Source organism: Gavia stellata, chromosome 3 (genome assembly GCF_030936135.1).
Source record: "Gavia stellata isolate bGavSte3 chromosome 3, bGavSte3.hap2, whole genome shotgun sequence".
NCBI lineage: Eukaryota > Metazoa > Chordata > Aves > Gaviiformes > Gaviidae > Gavia > Gavia stellata.
Window position 1 is genome coordinate 95,317,814 of NC_082596.1, and position 18,049 is coordinate 95,335,862.

Sequence of the window (18,049 nt, forward strand, 5' to 3'; positions counted from 1 at the left end):
TTATTGCTACTACAGAATTTGAATGGATAAAGGGAGGAACTACGGTTTGGTTTTTTTTCTCGTTGTTCATACCTGGTGTTTACGTGCTCTGGATCCATCTGGCCTTTTAAAGTCGAGACTATTCGATATTAAAGAATTCCTTAACCGGACAACAAAACCCATCAACCCAGTTGGGCTGGAGCTGTTCCAGATTTTCTCTCTCTCCAGAAGTGCAGGTATCTTATTTCTGCATTGCAAGGCTGTCTTCAGCTGGCTGTGAAACAGATACAAGTCTTCCAGACGTTGGTGCAGGATACTGTGATGAGACTGCCTTTCTGCCTTCCAAGGGTTAATCACAGAAAATGAAAGGAAGAGAGTATCTTATTTTGGCAACACATCATGTGCTCTGATTCCTAATTTTGTTACATCTTACTCCTTAGAGCACTGAAGAAAATGACTGTAAAAAGCAAAGGTGTTTCTTTTCTGCTAGCAAAGTCAAACCAGATGTGAAAAAAATTTAATGGCAACACTGAATAGATGTGACTAGCTAAAAACATGGGTTAAATGACTTACAATGGTGGATTGGAATGAGAAGGGTTAATTCTTGTATAATTTCTTTTCTATTTCCATGTTATTTTTGTGTGGACACCATTCATCAATGTTCAGAAGCCCTCAATTTACTGTTTACAAAGTGTTTTTAGCAACAGTGGAAATAACCAAAAGGGAATAATATGAACCCTTTCCTCTTTGGGAAGAGAAAGGGAGGAAAGTGTGACTGTTGCTTCACTTGTTATGCAGTGCAACATTTCTTAAAATCTTAGGGATCTGTTTACTTAAGTGCCTTAAACACGTAGAGTGAAGAATAACATTCATGTTAAGTGGAATGCGGGAAAGTCACTGTCAGATGACCTGGCAGTTTTGGTGTGTATGCATGTGAATGCTGCATGTGTTTAAAATGTTTCATAGAAATAACTAAATAGAGATGGTGGTCATAAGAAAAGCTGTCATATCCCTCCATTACTCTGTTGAGAACAGGGCAAGATCTGGTCTGGTACCAAGTTAGTGCTCAGTTTTAAATACGGAGTTCAGCCTGCCAGGCAGAGCAAATTTTTCAGCACTTGGAAAGGAGCACCCCACTTTCACTGGTGTCCTGACATTTGTCTTACATTCCCCAAACCCAAGAAACAACTTCCCTCCCTCTCTTGGTGACAGGTTATAGCTAAGAAAAGATTTGGCCTGGTTTATCCACGCTTTCAGCTTGGCTCGGGTAAACTCAGGAGGGGCTGATCTGCAGAAGTATTCTGCAATTGCTTAGCGCCTCTAAAAGTCAGTCTTGCAGTAAACTATGTGCTAGAATCACAGAATCACTAAGGTTGGAAAAGACCCGTAAGATCATCAAGTCCAACCATGCTCGCAGTGAGCTCTGGGCTGAACCCCAGAGAAATCGGAGGTCATCTTGGCGTGTTCAGATTCCGAGTGCGGGCTTATCGGTGGGCAGAAACAAGAAATATTCTCCAGTACTATTCCACAATGTTTTTGTCCAACGGGTACCAAATACCTCATGGATGACAGAAAGGTTTTATCAGTAATTGTTGTATTTACCTGGCTTTCTTGTTCATTGGTATCCCTCTCCCAACCCCTCCGCTGATGAATCCTTTAAAACCAGTTATGTTGTTTGTAATGTGTATATTACTGTAAATACACACAAAAAACCTTGAAAGCCTTAATGGTAGGCAAAGAAAAACAAATGCAGCATGTTGTGTTTAGGGGCAGTGCTGTTTATCAGAAAAACACGGCCACGGGGGAAAGGAACCTGGAAAGCTGCCGAAGAGCTGCCGTGGTTGCAGTTCAGAAGGGAGGGCAAAGGCAAAGGCGTGGATGTGCTCAGCCAGTGAGCGAAAATCTTCTCTTTCTGCATTTCAGACTGCATTTTTTTGCCTCAATCTCCCAAGCAATGCATTGGGTGCAGCCTTCTCACTTCCCTAATGCTGTTGTGGTAGGCCACGTAATGTTCAAATGACACTCGGGAATCCTGATGTGTGTTTGTGCCTCTTCAACACCATCGCCATCACTTACAGATCCTGAAAAGTAAGGTTAATCTTTAGGTTTTTGAATCATATCTGTAACTGTTAATGGTGTGTTGTAGCCGTTCCTCTGTGAGGTACTTTCTTGCCTAATTCAGTACAAAAAGGGTAAATGAAAACTAGTATTCTGAGATTATTGCTTGCTGAGTATGTCAGATCTATGGTGTTCGGCTGCTTTACAGAAACAACCCTTATAAATTGAAGGCTGATTGAAACATAAGGCTGGTGTGTACTTTTATCCTTACTTTATTAATTTTATTATTTATGTTAATATTAATTAATACTTTAATATTATTATTTAATATTAATATTAATTATACCATAAAATAAACTATATTATTTTATTTTAGCCTGTATTTTATTTAGGGAAATGATCGTGCCCCTGTACTCGGCGCTGGTGAGGCCGCACCTCAAATGCTGTGTTCAGTTCTGGGCCCCTCACTCCAAGAAGGACATTGAGGTGCTGGAGTGTGTCCAGAGAAGGGCGACGAAGCTGGTGAGGGGTCTGGAGCACAAGTCTTGTGAGGAGGGGCTGAGGGAGCTGGGGTTGTTCAGTCTGGAGAAGAGGAGGCTGAGGGGAGACCTTCTCGCTCTCTACAACTGCCTGAAAGGGGGTTGTGGTGAGGTGGGTGTTGGTCTCTTCTCCCAAGTGACCAGCGACAGGACAAGAGGGAATGGCCTCAAGTTGCACCAGGGGAGGTTTAGGCTGGATATTAGGAAAAACTTCTTTCCTGAGAGAGTGGTGAAGCACTGGAAGAGGCTGCCCAGGGAGGTGGTGGAGTCACCATCCCTGGAGGTGTTTAAAAGGCGTGTGGATGAGGCGCTTAAGGATGTGGTGTAGTGGTGGACTTGGCAGTGTTGGGTTAATGGTTGGACTTTATGATCTTACAGGTCTTTTTTTTCCAACCTAAACGATTCTACTATTCTATTCTGTGATCCTGGTCCAAGGATTTACCCCAACTCTTGCAAAAGCAGCGCAGAGAAGAAATTGTCTTGGTTAATTTGCACAACAAAAGGAATATGTGATAGTGGCATGGTTGGTGTACCCGTGCTAACTTTAATCCAAGTAGCATAGGTAAGACATGCTCAGAGGAATTGATAGTATAGGTGGGCAACAGCGTATATATGCAAGGCTGCTGTGCTGTCGTATACTGTACGTTAGCTTGTGATGAAGTCTCTGCTGCTTGCTTTCTGCTGCTGCTGTGGTTACCTGCTGTAGCTACGTAAATGCCAAGATGAGTGTGGCTGCCATGGGATCCTGCACTTTCATTTTGCTGTGTGTGTGAACCTCTGCAGTCACAGCATCTTTAACAACATCTCAGACTGAACATACAAGAGCTGGATGAAAGTAAAAAGCAAACACTTGCTTATCTTGATGGTTTTTACTGGTGTAAAGCTTCCATGAGTGACGCTGCACAGAAGGGGGTATTGTCTTTTGAACAATCAGCCACATCAGGTTTCTTGGAGTCTCTGCACTTCCCTTCTTTGTACTGAATCAGAGAGGCTCTGCATGCCACGACGTTGAGCTCCACTGGATGTACTGGTATGACCCGAAGTGGGAGCAGGCTGAGGTGGGATTAAGGTTCACTGAGTTGTCATTGATGAACTGGCATCCAGCACTCTTGGAAACTTGCTTAGAAAGGATGCAATCAGAGCAGCCCCGTAGGGGTTGTCCTCTCTTCAGCCATTTCTGCGGTACCTCTGGCTACAGAAGGAGGGGAGTGGGGGGGAGTTAGTGTTTTGAGTGTAACTGTATTGCCGTAGACCAGATGAGAGTTTGGGATTTGTACTACAGCATCTGGGTTTTGTGAGACCAGTGCAAATTTTTTTTCTGACTTTTAAAATCTTGCACGGAAAATAAGAATTGTCTTATTTAAATAAAGCGTAAAGTATTGTCATAATAAGACATTGCTAATTACTTGCTTTTGGGTATAGTTCCGTGATACCGTCTGTTATAAATGCTGGTTGCTTCCATGAACAAGAAAGAAATAGATATTGTCTCTGCTCCAAAGAACTAAAATTGAGCATATCTAAGTATTTAAATTACTGCATTATTCTATTGCATGGCTGCCTGCATCACTGAAATAAAGGAACTGCAGCAACGTAGCCAACAAACCTTTAATAAAAGCATTTGATTGAACAGCACCGCGTTGGATCTAGTCCACCAGAATAAAAGCAGTTTGGGGCTCTAGTGTCTTATTAAACACATTGTAAATGTTTTTGACAAGAAGCCTGGCTGAATCCAACCACCTCTGGACAGCCAGTATGTCAGAGCATTTCCGAGTGAGATGTATCATCCTGTCCTGGACTGAGCTTTGGGTAATCCTCTAATCCAGGTGATTGCTTAAACATTGCAACCTATTTAGTTTTGCTCAGTCTAGGATGACTTGCTGCTGGAGAGCTCAGGGTGAATTTATTTTTTTATTTTTAATAAAAAAAGGACTGCAGCTGAATAAATGAATTTAACTCCAGCTGTCTAGGGTCCAGGCTGGACTTACGGATGTTGTATCCTAGCGCTGTATTGGTCTGTTAGAGACAGCTCCTGAGCTCTGTTGTTCCTCTGACTTCTGGGGTTTTCGCTGAGGCTGTCAAAGAGAAGGTGACTTGAAGAAAGCAGCTTGGTGTCGGTTTTGCTCTGAGGACACTGAAGCTTTTGCTTGTCCTTGTGTCTGGCAGGAGTAGCCTCTAGTCACGGACGACTTGCCCTCTGCATATACCTGTCTTGTGCTCCCACTGCCGTCGCCACCTCCTTACAAGGGGGCCAGACCGCTTCCCGTGCTCTGTAGAGACATGCGGTAGCCAAAGAACAATTGAGAAGAGTTTTCCTTTAGCTCTCTAGAGGATTTCAGCTAAGAAGGCTGTCCAGTTATCGCTTGTGAAACAGTGTCACATCAGGATTCTTGATTTTACCCTTGTTTTGGGCTTTGTGGGGAAAGTCTGGCACTAGGGCGATGCTTCACAGTCCCAGTCTGCTTCTCAGCCTCTGCCTCCCTCCAGGAGGACAGAATTGGGGGTGACGTCCCCTGCAGCTGGGCTGGGCTGGCGTGCCAGCGCGGCTGGCAGCGGAGCAGAGCCCTGCCCCGGGGAGAGCGAGAACCGCCCAGGGCCCGCCTGTTCCTCGGGTAGCTGGAGCCTGCTCTTCCTCCTGTCTGAGTTTTTGGGTGGCTACATGCTTGTTTAATCCCTTCTGTCATTGGCCGAGGAAAGTTGCCGCTTGGGCTCACGAGTGAGAATGCTAAGAAACAAAAGATTCATTGCTCTCGCTTCTCCCCACTGCTGTTCCTCGCTCCACTCTTTATTGTTCTGAGAACGGAGAGACTCCTTCCCTCCCTCCTCCAAGAATCACAACCATTTTTCCTTTTGTTTGTCTTTTACAGATCAATTTTGTAGCCTGTCAACTGTTTGCACTTTTGGCTGCGTTTTGGTTTCGTGTTTACTTGGGTCCCAGTCACGCCAGCTCTGCTGTTCGCCATGGATTTGCCACCCTCTTTGGAATATACTTTGCTGTCTTCTGCTTTGGGTGGTGAGTATTTAGTCACCATGTAGACAAGGCTTGGGTAAAAATATTTTTAAACTTCATATCAGCTTTTCTCACTTTTTAAATCTTGCACAGAAAATAAGAATTGTCTTATTTAAATAAAGAGTAAAGTATTGTCATAATAAGACATCATAATTTTTAGTCTTCAGGCACTTTCTATGTTATCCTAAAAAAAAAAAAAGAATTCCTAACCAGCATAACAATCCCAAACCCTCAAAGTAAAATGAGCCATGAAAGTATTTGTAAGGGAAGTATTTAATCTGTGATGTTTGTTCCGGAAGCTAAAGCCACAGCAGTCTGCTGTGAAGATACCTCTTTTGGAAAAGTTGCGTCTAGTTTGAATGCACACGTGGAGCTAGGCTGCTCTTTCTCTGAATGAAACACATTGACAATATCTTGTCAATAAGTGTTAATCTATGTACAGTATTCAAGGCTATAAAGATGTCATTGTGATAATCCATGTTTACTGATGCCCTGATGTGACATAGCATTTATCTCATTGCATGGAAAAATATTGCCTTGCTTTGAACTCTGCCAGCCCTTCCAGGTCACATAGAAATTATCTAAATCTCACTTTGTTGTCTTCAAGGTATTCTATTCATCTTTTTGTCCTGGTGATGATGAACTATGGTATTATGAATATGGCGAGTATTCCCAACATCCACAGGTGAGCTGATGTGGCTGCAAGTCTGGAGCTGCCCCTCTGACAACTACTTTCCTTTCATAGAGAAGCAGGAGGGTTTTTTAGGACCACCTTCTCTTCTTTCCTGCCTTTCTTTCCCAGTTACTTGCAGGAGCTTTGTGCGTTCACTTACAGAAGCAGCTGTAATCTAAATTTGTGGTTTTTCAATTGATATATTGCATTTCCATACGAAATTGCTGGCCTCGAAAGTTGGCTTTTGTAGGCTTAATAATTTGTGCCCAAACCTCTGGTTTCTTAAACATAATGAAGTCATATTCTCCTTGGTCTTGTGTCCTTGAGGATCGCTTTTGAAAATCTTTTTTAATGGGTTTTCCCCCTGGCTGTTTGGCCTTTAGGTATTTTCCGCTTATTTGTGAGTTAGGTAGTTCAAATAAGGTCACAGTGGCAGCTTAATGTAGTCAGCTACGAAATTAACTCTTGTGTTTGGTACTGGCTTTGAGCTTGAAAAAGTAGGAAGTACCAGAAATGTGATTGCTTTGAAGCAGAAGCTTATGGCATCATCATGAGAAGTTCTCGACCCTGGGATCTTTCTTTTCCCTATACAAATGTCTCAGGGGAAGGAAGACACCTAAGACTCCTAAAGTGCTTTGTCAAACAAGTGCCTTCCTGGCCAGAAGACAAAAAGCGCTTTCATATGAAAATGAAAACTAGATGATAGTTGTATCTGCTTCTTCCACTGAATAAGAGGAAGTTCATGTGGAAACACTTCTCTGCTCAGTCACTGAGCTTTCTCGTGTGGGTACCATACTCTCTGTTAGAGTTCAGCACGTGGGAGTCTTTAAAATCGTGTAGGTGGAGTCGTTTGCTTCCCATCGATCTGCACAAATAGGCATTTTTATTTGTAAAACTGCTACTTTATAGCAGGCTAGAAAGACGAGCTGGTAGTTCTTCCCACTTCCTTACTTTTGTGTTGGCCACCCTAAGAGCATGTGGTTAATACCGTGGTTTGGCTTGGGTGTGTTACGGGTGATTTCTGTCTCTACACTCTGTGGCTCTTTCTGTAGCTCTTGCTGAATGCTGACATGCACATCAGTCTGGGCTGGGGAATGGAAACCCTTTCTTCGCTTGTCTTCAGGGCCAGGGCTGTCTGAGGATCTGATGCCCAGATAATCATCTCCCCTTCTCCTTTATCTCTTCCTGAGGTGACCCCTCTCTAATATCCAAATGGGAACCATCACTTCAGATTTCTCTAGGATCGTTTAGAAACGTGAACCATAAACAAGGGGCCTGTCTGTAGCAGTCACTAGCATTTTGCACCAGCAAGGCAGGTATTAATCAAGGAGGTTTTTTCCACCCCCTCACAGAGTGCAAAGCCCAGAAGTCCAGAGGTGATTAATAATTTAAAAAAAAATAATTGGACAATGTTTATGAAAGAAATGCCATCCAGAGACCAGAAGGAAGAGGTACTAAAAATGTGTTTTACTCATCTCCTGGTCATTGTCCCTGCCTGACACTTGGGGGAAATGCAGGAGTTACTGATTGTAGATCAGAGGAACCAAGTCTGCAGAGGGAATCACCCAATACTTACCTATGTCTTCCTAGGCAAGTTGAGGTGGTGGTAGGGAAATGAGCACAGTTTCAACAGGAAAACCCCTCACTCTTACTCTTCAGCCAATTACTCCCAATGGGAAAAATAGCTGTAAACTGCAACACAAATTAAGCCGGTTCATTTAATGTCACCCACTGCTGCGAGATAGTCACGTATTGATTTGAGTTAATGTGAAATAGCAATCCAACATGCTGAAAAAACTTAGGAGGGCTGGGAGGATTGGGCTAGGACTTTTCTGCTGTGTTCCACTAGCCATAGCAGTGTGACTCAAAGTACGTCCACATTATTAATTTTGGCAAAATAACAGTGTATTCAAGCTGCTTGAGCATAAGCTTGAAAAATGGCAGGTTAAGGGCTGGACCTGTTCATACAGAGGGCCTGTAAGAGCATTGGATCCTTCATAGGGGTGCTCCAAACCTTGGCTTTTTTCCCCCCGAAACGCAAGTGGAAGTGAACAAACGAAATAAAGAAACTACACAGTTTAACCTGCATGCTCCTTTCCCAGGGTATTTTCTGCTGGTTTGCTCTCTGGTGAGGCTGCCGGCCTTCAGGGCCTATGGACGGACAAACTAATCCGTTTAGAAATCAGAACATCAGAAATGCTCCCAGCTGCAGCAGCGATTCAGTATATCTCTCCCTGCTCGCCCCCCTTTCAATCCGGGTGATTAACACTTAAGCATTGAGGCTTATTTTAGATGCTTCGTCCCATCTATCACAGTTACACGTCTGAGCTGGCTGACTCGCCTTTGGAGGGATGCTTGCCGTTCTCCGTTGATGAGAGGGAGCGCAAGGACCTCGCTGAGGCGGGGCTGGCTGCCTGACTGAGATAAAAGAAGATGAATTCTGCCCTGAACCTCCTGAAGAAGCTGTTGTGTCCCCTCAGCCTGCCTTTCATCCAGCTGTTTGCTGTGGGCCACGTTGCCTGCAGGTTGCCTTATGATCCATCACTGTCATTCCCACTGCGGTTTATTAGTCCCCAGGGAGGAAAAACTCATTTCCGTTAAAGACGGCCATGATTTGACAAAGGCCTGGCTCATTTTCAGTCACAGAATCACAGAATCACTATGGTTGGAAAAGACCTGTAAGATCATCAAGTCCAACCATCAAAGAACACCACCATGCCCACTAAACCATGTCCCACAATGCCTCGTCCACACGTTCCTTGAATGTGACTGTTCCTCTTGTTTGATTTCACCTTCAGATCCCCACCATAATCAATCCTCCCATGGGTCAGGGGGGAGCCCACTTGGCTCCCATGGCTCGGCTCTGCCAGGTCTGCGGGATGTGCAGTCGCGTTCCTCTGTAGGTCTTTGCATCTTCCTCTCCACGTGGCTATCTTCTCCTGATGCGGGGGACACCAGCGGACCTGGTCCTGGCCTGCCCATGTGATGCAAGCCTTTCATTCCAGTGTCCCAGCTCTCTGTTGGTCGGTCTAGTTTGCTTCATTTGTCAGTCTTCCTTCCAAACACGCGTCTGCTTCTTACGTCCCCAGTATCTTCTGCCTCGCTCGGGTAAATACAGGGAGAAGTTAGTTGTAGGAAAGGATGCGTCTGCCCCATCTAGATGCTGCAACGCCGCCACCAGTCCTCAGACCGTCCAATGGAAAGACTGACTCTGCTGTCTTACCTAACGTAATTTTGCGATCATCTTGAAAAACAGAGAGTGGATTTGCCAAGCTCTACTTAAGGAATGCTTCTTCTGGAAAGAGGCATCATTCAGCATTTAGAGCTGGAAAGGTTAGGCTATGTGTCATTATCTGCCTTCATACAGAATCAGAAGAGAGAAAATATCTTAAACTTGAAGTATTTTAGTTTCTGGTAGATCCTAGGAAGAGTTGTACATGTAAATAAAGAACACGTACAGATGAAGAAGGCAATGGGTAACTTCAGTGACGCACATACAGTATCATCTGGTTTCAAATACTTGAGTCAGACAGAAATTTCAAAACCATATGTGAGGGTGGGAACCCTGAAATTGAAATTCCCAACTTGAAGTGATCCTATTTTTTCTTTTCTTTTTTTTTTCCCCACCTCCAGTGTGAGGAGACGCCCCTGTAATGTTTCAGCTGGGTACACAAAACCATCGGTCCTCTTAGAAAATTTCTGCCAGATCTTGTAACGTAGCTTCAGACTTGTTAACGACCCAATTTACAAAGATCAAACTCCACTCCTAAACAAGCCCAAACCCAATTTGGGTGATTCTAGTTCTTGTTGATACTTGCGTTGGTAACTATGTGCTCTGTATGTTATGTTTTTAGGTACTCCTTTGTCGTAGCTATGGGATACCTCACGCTGTGCCACATAAGCCGAATATACATATTTCATTATGGTATTCTCACTACAGATTTTTCCGGGTGAGTGAGTCTGCAAGCCGGGTCCTGTGTTAATTAGTATTAGTTAAATTTAGTACGTTTTAAGAATAATGTTTATGTTATCTGGGGAGCACCTGCAATTTTGTTTCCCTTAAGCTTTTTCTAAAGCTTTTTCTAAGACTTTTTTTTTTTAAAAGGAAGGAATAAACACTGTGTGGGTTTTTTGTTGGGTTTGTTTTTTTTCTCTTTTTCATTAATTCATTGTTTCTGCTGTTTTCTTGCTAGGCACTACCTAGTTAGGGAGGTAGAGCTCACTTAGCTAGACTTCCACCTAGAGCAGCCTGGGAGGATAAATCTGCACAGTCGCTCGCTGGAGGGGAGCGCTTCTCGCCCTGGCGAGCAGCACGGCCGGTGCGCTGGTCCCCGGTGGTCTGCCCGGAGAGGTGGGGTGGGCTGCTCTCCTCCCACCTTCCCAGGCACAGCCGGCGGCTCCGGGTCGTCCTTTCCCCCGTTCTGATTTATCCCGATGCCCCAGCTGGGAAGGTGTTCCCCACCCCAGGCACTCCGGCGGGCGGGAGGGCAGGACGTGGGCAGGGGGTGAGTGGCTGGGGAAGCTGGGTGGGTGCGTGGGGGGGTAACCCGGGCAGAGGGACATGAGATCAGCTTTTGCTCTCACCGGTTCTCTCACGGGGGGCAGTTTGCGGCTGCTGTCTAAAAAGCACAACTTTTTATAAGCTATGCATTTCTGTGGAACAGTGTTTTTCATACACACTGTAGTCTAGTTGCTTTCACTGAAAGAGTAGAGGATGCTTTGCAAAATACAGACAGCTAACTGTATATTTTGTTTATGAGAGGAAAGTATACTTTTGCCTGATGTAAAACCAGCGTGCTAATCCGTATTCCACTTGTTTAATTGAATGTCTTGAATGCAGAGTAATTAGTAACATACTATGAAAAACCTCTGTAAACTGGCACAGTAAGTTATAGATGCCTCTTCCAAGTCTCTGTCGTCTTATGGGCAACTGGAGTTTCTTGCTGTCTGTGTGCATGTGTCTCCGTGTGAGGTGGTGGTGGGTTGAAGCATTTAATTAAATTGGGGGGGGGGGGGAGTTCCTCTGAGACTTTTGAGTTTTTTATTAGAGGAGGGTGCAGAAATGGGAACTCATAAATTTAGAGAAATTTAGCTCTATAATTTTTTTCTGCTATTCTTTTAATACACAAAAGCATGTCCTGAAAGAGCATGACATACCAAGAAGCCTATAAATGGGATTGGAATGCTATAACTCTCGGTGTGTATGAGAGAGAGACAGAGAGAGAAGTACAAGAGAACATGCTTTTCTGAATAGTGTGTTCAGAAACGCACTGTGAGGCTTATTAGCTGTCTCTCTCAGGAGACCTTTAATAAAGATCCAGCTGAGACTGGGGTTGGAAGAAGAGGAATGGTGGTTGTTTATATTATAGACTAGGTAGCATTTTCGGCTCTCTTGATGAAAAGGGAGCTACTCTTACCCAACGGTGAACCTGAAGGTAATAATGGTAATACTGAAAGAATAATACCTGAGCTTACTCTGTTGTTTGATTTTTGTCCTGATGCTTCAAGGTATAAATCAATTCCTAAACTTCAGTCAAACATAAAACTGCCAAGTAGTAAAGAACTGGAAAATGTAGTATGGATATGAAATACATCTTCATGGTATTTTTTAAAACCTAAGAATAAATGATAATATTGTAGCCATATTAGTAAAAATTTGCAATCCAAAGTGCTCAAACCCAGGTCAGCCTCATAAATCTGTCTTAAGACCTGTTTTCCTCAGCTGTAAATAATATGTGCCCACTGAGGCTTAATCACAGAATCACTAAGGTTGGAAAAGACCTGTAAGACCAGGAAAAGACCTGTAAGACCATCAAGTCCAACCATCAACCCAACCCCACCATGCCCACTAAACCATGTCCCACAGTGCCATGTCCATGCGTTCCTTGAACACCTCCAGGGATGGTGACTCCACCACCTCCCTGGGCAGCCTCTGTCAATGCTTCACCACTCTCTCAGGAAAGAAATTTTTCCTAATATCCAGCCTGAACCTCCCCTGGCGCAACTTGAGGCCATTCCCTCTTGTCCTATCACTCGTCACTTGGGAGAAGAGACCAGCACCCACCTCACCACAACCCCCTCTCAGGTGATTGTAGAGAGCGATGCACATACCTAAACAGACGTGATGACCCAGAGAGATAAAATACACTCCCTGACCACAGTTTTACCATGTGTGAGCAGCAACTGAACCCCCTCTTGCTTCTTCTCCCATATCTGATGGTTCCAGACCTATTGCATGTGGTAACAGGGAAGCATTCAACAGGTGCCTGGCTGGAAGGATGGCCTTGAAGTTCTCCCTCGGGACTTCAGAAACAACTGAGACAGAATCCGTGGAGCAATGCCCATCTCCCTTCAGCCTCCCTCCCTTTTGGGCAAACGTGTCTGGGGGTAGAGAAGGCAAAACACTGGATTTAAGGGAATCTTTAAGCGGGAAGAAAAAACCTGTCATCTGCTGACTTGTATTTGAGGTCTCAGTATCCCCTAAGGCTCTGGTGATATCTGATTGCAAGGAGGAAGTTTTAATCCACATTAAATAGGCACGTAGCCAGTTCTAGTGCCATCAGCCTTTCCAATGTCGGTTCCCTAAAGTGATGAGCCAGATGTTAAATGAGTGTTCCCCAGTGTCGGTGCTGAAAGCTGGCATACCTTGTTTGCTCTTTTGACCTGCTTTGTGCGCTTAACAGTTTGCATGCATAACCCTTTTGATGTGTGCTTGCAAATGTATTTTTTTGGTTCTTTAGTAATAGTTGGTTGTGCTATTTGTTTGGAGTCCCCTCATTTTGAGAACACAGCTTGTAAAATGCAGGTAGAGATGGACGGAGAACAAGGTAACTTTTGAGTCATTTCTTAGGTAAACTGGAAAATGGAAAATCAAACTGTGACTCACCACTTCAAGGTTAAAAAGTAAGGGAACTTGTTCTCTACTGATGACTAGTTAATTCTCCTAACTCACGCAAAGGGTAGGTTTGGTCACTGACTCCCATGATCAAAACTGTACTGCTGCTTGCAGCGATTTCTTGATTTAAAAGTGTTTCATGTATTGCTATTGCATAGTACTTATAGGTGAGAAGTCCATTTTTTTTTTTAAACTACATGCCAGGTTTTAATGAAAACCAGTTCCAGTTTGCTACGCCTTAATTTTAATTATTTTTTAAAAAATGTATATATATTTTATCAAAGTTCTTTCATTTATATTAGTTCACAAAAATGCGGTGACATAATTTAGGAATTTTCTCCTGACTGCTTTCTCAAATAAAACTATTCATTTTTGAACACTAATTGTAAAATAACTGAATGCTGTCCTTCCCCCTTAATTCAAATCAGTCCTTGAGAGAAACATGCATATTTTATTTTGCTTGGTTTGCCATGGCATTTATACATTGTGCCTAGGAATACTAAATCCTAACTCTTTCTCTCTCTTTTTCTCTCTCTTATTTCTTCTTCTTTATGCTAAGAGGATTATGCTGGTAAGTTGCCTGGTTTCTATACAACTTTATAAAAATGGTAATACTAACATACAGTTTGGGTTTTTTTTCTTTGTATCACAGGCTCACACTGAGTATAGTAATATTATGGCTTTAGGGAGAAATTAGTTTAAAATAAATCCAGAGACCTTGATTGGAATTTTTGGAAACTAGTGATAGATATGGTTTCAATCTAGCAAGCTCCATGAACAAAAGCAGTATGCATATGATCATCTGGACGGAATTCAGATATTGAATACGTCTGTATGAAGTTGCGTCTTCTTTAATCCTTTGCTTGATTAAGACCATAGAGCTTTTTGGTTTCCTCTTTGAATTCTTGCAGTGTCTGAGCAAAATTTCCTAATACTGCAGCTCGTTTGGTGAATGTCAGGGAATGATCGCGCATATCTGAGTTTCTTGGTGCCATTCCTTACAGAAAAGAAACAGTTTGTGAAAATCGCCACACACACTGGCATTGCTTTCAGTCTTCGGTTGGTCTTGGAGAGAGCAGAGCTGAATTATCGGGGAGACTCGAGCAGTTTTCCTCCCTACAGATGTTGAATCTGTACCTCTTACATGAGTGTTTTGGCGGACATCACTTTCCAGAAGGAATGGACATCTTTACATGTTCGCTCTATCCCAAAAGCGGAACAGCAGCAAACCGCTAAGAAAGGGGTGGTCATTGAAAGAGCGCTCTCGAAAAGCCATATAAGCAGATACTTTACTAACAAGTGTCACTTCAGGCAGTGAATTTTTGTTGGGTGGTTATTGCTTTGTTGCTGGTTTTTCCCCTCTCTTAGTATCAACCACAAAAGAAAGGAACAAAGGTACAACAGCCGGTTTTTACAAAGGAAATACATCTGATGGAAAGAAACACAGAGGTACTCTGTTACTGTGATAAAATGCAATGCAGAAATACTAACTGGTCCTGCGAGTTCAGTTGGTTATCTTTATTTTCTTGTCTTTTAAACGTATGAAGTGCAATACGTTGTCTGCAGCGTATGTTCCGGCAGCTCTGGGTACCTTTGGTCCGCAGCAAGTCCTCAGAGACGGTGCAGCGGCGCACGTGCAGGGTGGCTACGGGGAGGTCAGTCAGTTTTCCGTGCCCGCTCACTGCTTGGCTGCTCCGTTGGGCGTTTGTCCGCTTGAAACTGCACTGGGATCACTTACCATTGGTTACACAGAAGCCCCACAAGAGCCACAACATGGGAATTAGCCGAAATTCAAGCAGGCAGTCGCTACTAGAGAGCTCCACACATCTAGTGCATCCCAGGATGCTTCTCCAGAAGTAAATACTCTTTTAAGTGAAATGCTTCTATCATGAAGGCATAAGAAACGGTTTTTGGAAGCTTTCACCAAAACGCACATGAAGCAAATTGGAAGTTGCTTTGGAGGCATGAGCGTGTTCAGTGAAGTGTTTTTCCTCTGTGTGCTTCGGCACTTCTTCATGTTGCTGTCGAAAGCAGAAGTAAGAGCCCGCTGCCAGTAAAGCCGTTGTGGCGTCTCCGGCTCGGCAATCCCCTCTGCAGCGTGTTTAATGTCATAGCAGAGCGTGACGGTGTGAACTTCTTGTCAGGGCTTCAGGGCTGAGGAGATGAACCTGAAAGAAATGTTTGCTGTTTTGGGGGCTTGTCTGCAATGAGCCTTTTGACTCCACCTCCTCTCTTAGTGAAATCAGGTCAGTGGAAACTATTTCTAGCGAGCGTGTGCCAGACTCCTCCGCGGGATTACCTAAGGTCAGGCAGGCTCTGCTTGGCAGACGTCTTTTCTCTCACAAGCATCGACGCTTGCTCAGTGCAGAAGCCAGCCTGTGATACGGGGAGGATCCCCACAGCAGGCTACAGCCGATGCTAACATCTTTACTTCCACTCGCCTGTGCTTCTGGGCAGATTTATTATGTTGGGGCGAGCCGTCTTTAAAAATGACATTAACTGGTACGTTTTCATTTGGAAGGTTTAATTAAGGGGGTAACCCCCTCTGTTGAGCATTCTCTGTAAACTGTTGCATCTTTGTCTTGTGTTATTTTTCAAGGCATCTAACGTAACGTAAAGACAGTTTGTGGGTTTTTGTTTTTTTTAATTTGTTGAAACTTCCTATTTCATACTGACTCCCTGGGACAATTTCTTCATTTTTATTTTTTTTTATTATTATTATTAAAAGTTGGCCACTGTGGTTTGTGTGTAGGAGGTACAATGCAGCTACAACCTGAGATTAAACTCTTAGCCAACATATAAAACATAGAGGGGGGTGGAAAAATCACACCACAGGTAAAACTAATTCTGTGCTTCTGTGCTAGTTTGTAACTGTAGTGGATGTAGAGGATGTAGAATCACAGCACATGGCGTGTAGCTGCAAAGCGATGGAAAGTGTTCAAATACCATCGAGTTCAAGTCACTCAGGCTTCTTAAATATGTGTTTTATTTCAAACGCCCTGTTTGGGGTAGATCTCCATGCTTTGTCTGTAAATGCAAGTATAGTAGGTAGATTTTGTTTTTAAATTCAACCTAATAATTTGCCCCACTCCCAATAACCCGTGCATCTCAAAATTTGGGAGGAAGAAAGATGATTGGAAGTTTTATAGCTTTGTTAACTCCCCTTCTTGTTTGTGGCACTCTGGCTTTTTCCAGTAGAGTCTAAGATTTAAAATACCATGTCAGAAACAGTTGACTATATGTGATATGATGCTGTATTTCAGAAACAGTTGACTATATGTGATATGATGCTGTATTTTACATATTAACTTGCTCAACGTTTTATTGCTGTTTAAAATTAGAGGTTACCTGAAAGGCTGGACGGAAATGACAATTCAATACTCTGGTATTGCCAAGTTTTAATAATCAAAACTCAAGTGTATATTTAGGAAATTATGATACTAATTTTTTCCCCTAAATTAAATTTATTTTTCTTCTCTAACTTTTAATATTGATTCAGGACTTGTGTCCTCATGCATTCGCTTGCAGATATGGGGGAAAGGGCTATTATTTTTCATTCTAAAGAAACAAAAACAGTCTTAGACTTGCTCTGTGTGTGTGCGCGTGATGAGGAGAGATTGGCGAGTCCCCAGGGAGGAGTGGGATGGGTGGGGGGCCCCCCCCACCCCAAAGGGGTGCCAGAAGACGACAGAGCTCCAGCACTGCTATTGCTTGGTTGTGCGCTGCCCTTCCCTGCAGCGAAGGCTTGGTCCCCCAGTGAGATCAAGTCCGTGGGGGAACGGTAGACAGGTGAGGGAGGAGGAAGATGCTCCCTGTTCACCTGAAACCTTGCTTACCCTTTGTGTGAAGCGTTTAATGATACCTAATACTGATCTTGTGAAAGATTCAGAGGGTGTCATCCCATTGCCACTGCACAGCAGGTTTCCACCTTCCCGAGTAGGGTACGGGAGAGATATGTAGATGTGCAATACGGTGACGGCAGGAGAGAGAACTGAAGGTATCTCAAATGCACTTGGTGGGTCTCCCTCCCTCCCACCCACGGTGTCAGCAGCGTCACTTCTGAGCTCCCTTGTCTCCTCTGGAGTCGGGATGCGAGGGAGGCAGACCGTCCGTCCTTGCTGATGAAAGCGCGGGAGAGGCTGACTTCTTCTGCCGGGTTACAACGCACCGTCAATGAGGCAATGAATTCCTAATATAGATGAAGAGAACCTCTCTCTTCTTGGTGTTTATACATTGTATGACTTCAGTGCAGGCTGCACTTTGGCTTCCCTTGGTTAATCAGCGCGTCGGGATTGCTTTCATTGTGGTTATCTCTGATTTACGGTGGGGGGGCCAATTCTTTAAGACAAGTGTCTAAATTTAGGCACTTAAAGGCATACGGTTTTGGCTCTGAGCCTGAGGTTTAAAGTTACCCACTTCAATAGTGACATAAAGTGCTTGCCGTAAGAAACACATGCAACAAATTGAACCAATTTGGAACAAGTGTTAGTGTTCACCCGTAAAGCTAAAGGTCAAGCACTGACAAAATAAAAATCTATGTTTATTGCAGCAGAACTGCTGGTTCGCTGACAGCCTCTGTCTCTCTTAAGGATTAAAAAAATCTGCTTTTTCATATGCTTAAAGGATTGGGATTTATGTGTCTTCGAAAGCAAAGCTAAATTTTGTCTGAATGGGAAAATCTACTTTGAGAAATAGGATGTTGAAGATAATGGTGAAAACAGCTTATAAATATCTTTTCTTGAACGATGGAATAAAAATTAGAATTACTATTTCACAGTATTGGAGTTGTCTGGAAGGTGAAATGTCATTGTGGAATTTGTCCATTCCTTAGCTGCAGTCAGTGGTCTAGGTGACCCAAGGAGAGCTGCTGTACAAACCCTTCTGTGACAGTTGTATTC

At 43.6% G+C, this 18,049-nt stretch overlaps 1 protein-coding gene across 1 annotated transcript in view; it reads left to right on the forward strand.

The window, feature by feature from the left end:
* Nucleotides 1-18,049, forward strand: part of MBOAT1 (membrane bound O-acyltransferase domain containing 1) — a 57,144-nt gene that overhangs the window by 19,300 nt on the left and 19,795 nt on the right. The window contains exons 2-4 of the mRNA XM_059815337.1: nt 5,441-5,586; nt 6,191-6,268; nt 10,111-10,206. Of these exons, the coding sequence (XP_059671320.1) occupies nt 5,441-5,586; nt 6,191-6,268; nt 10,111-10,206 (320 nt within the window). The remainder of the gene's footprint in view (nt 1-5,440; nt 5,587-6,190; nt 6,269-10,110; nt 10,207-18,049) is intronic.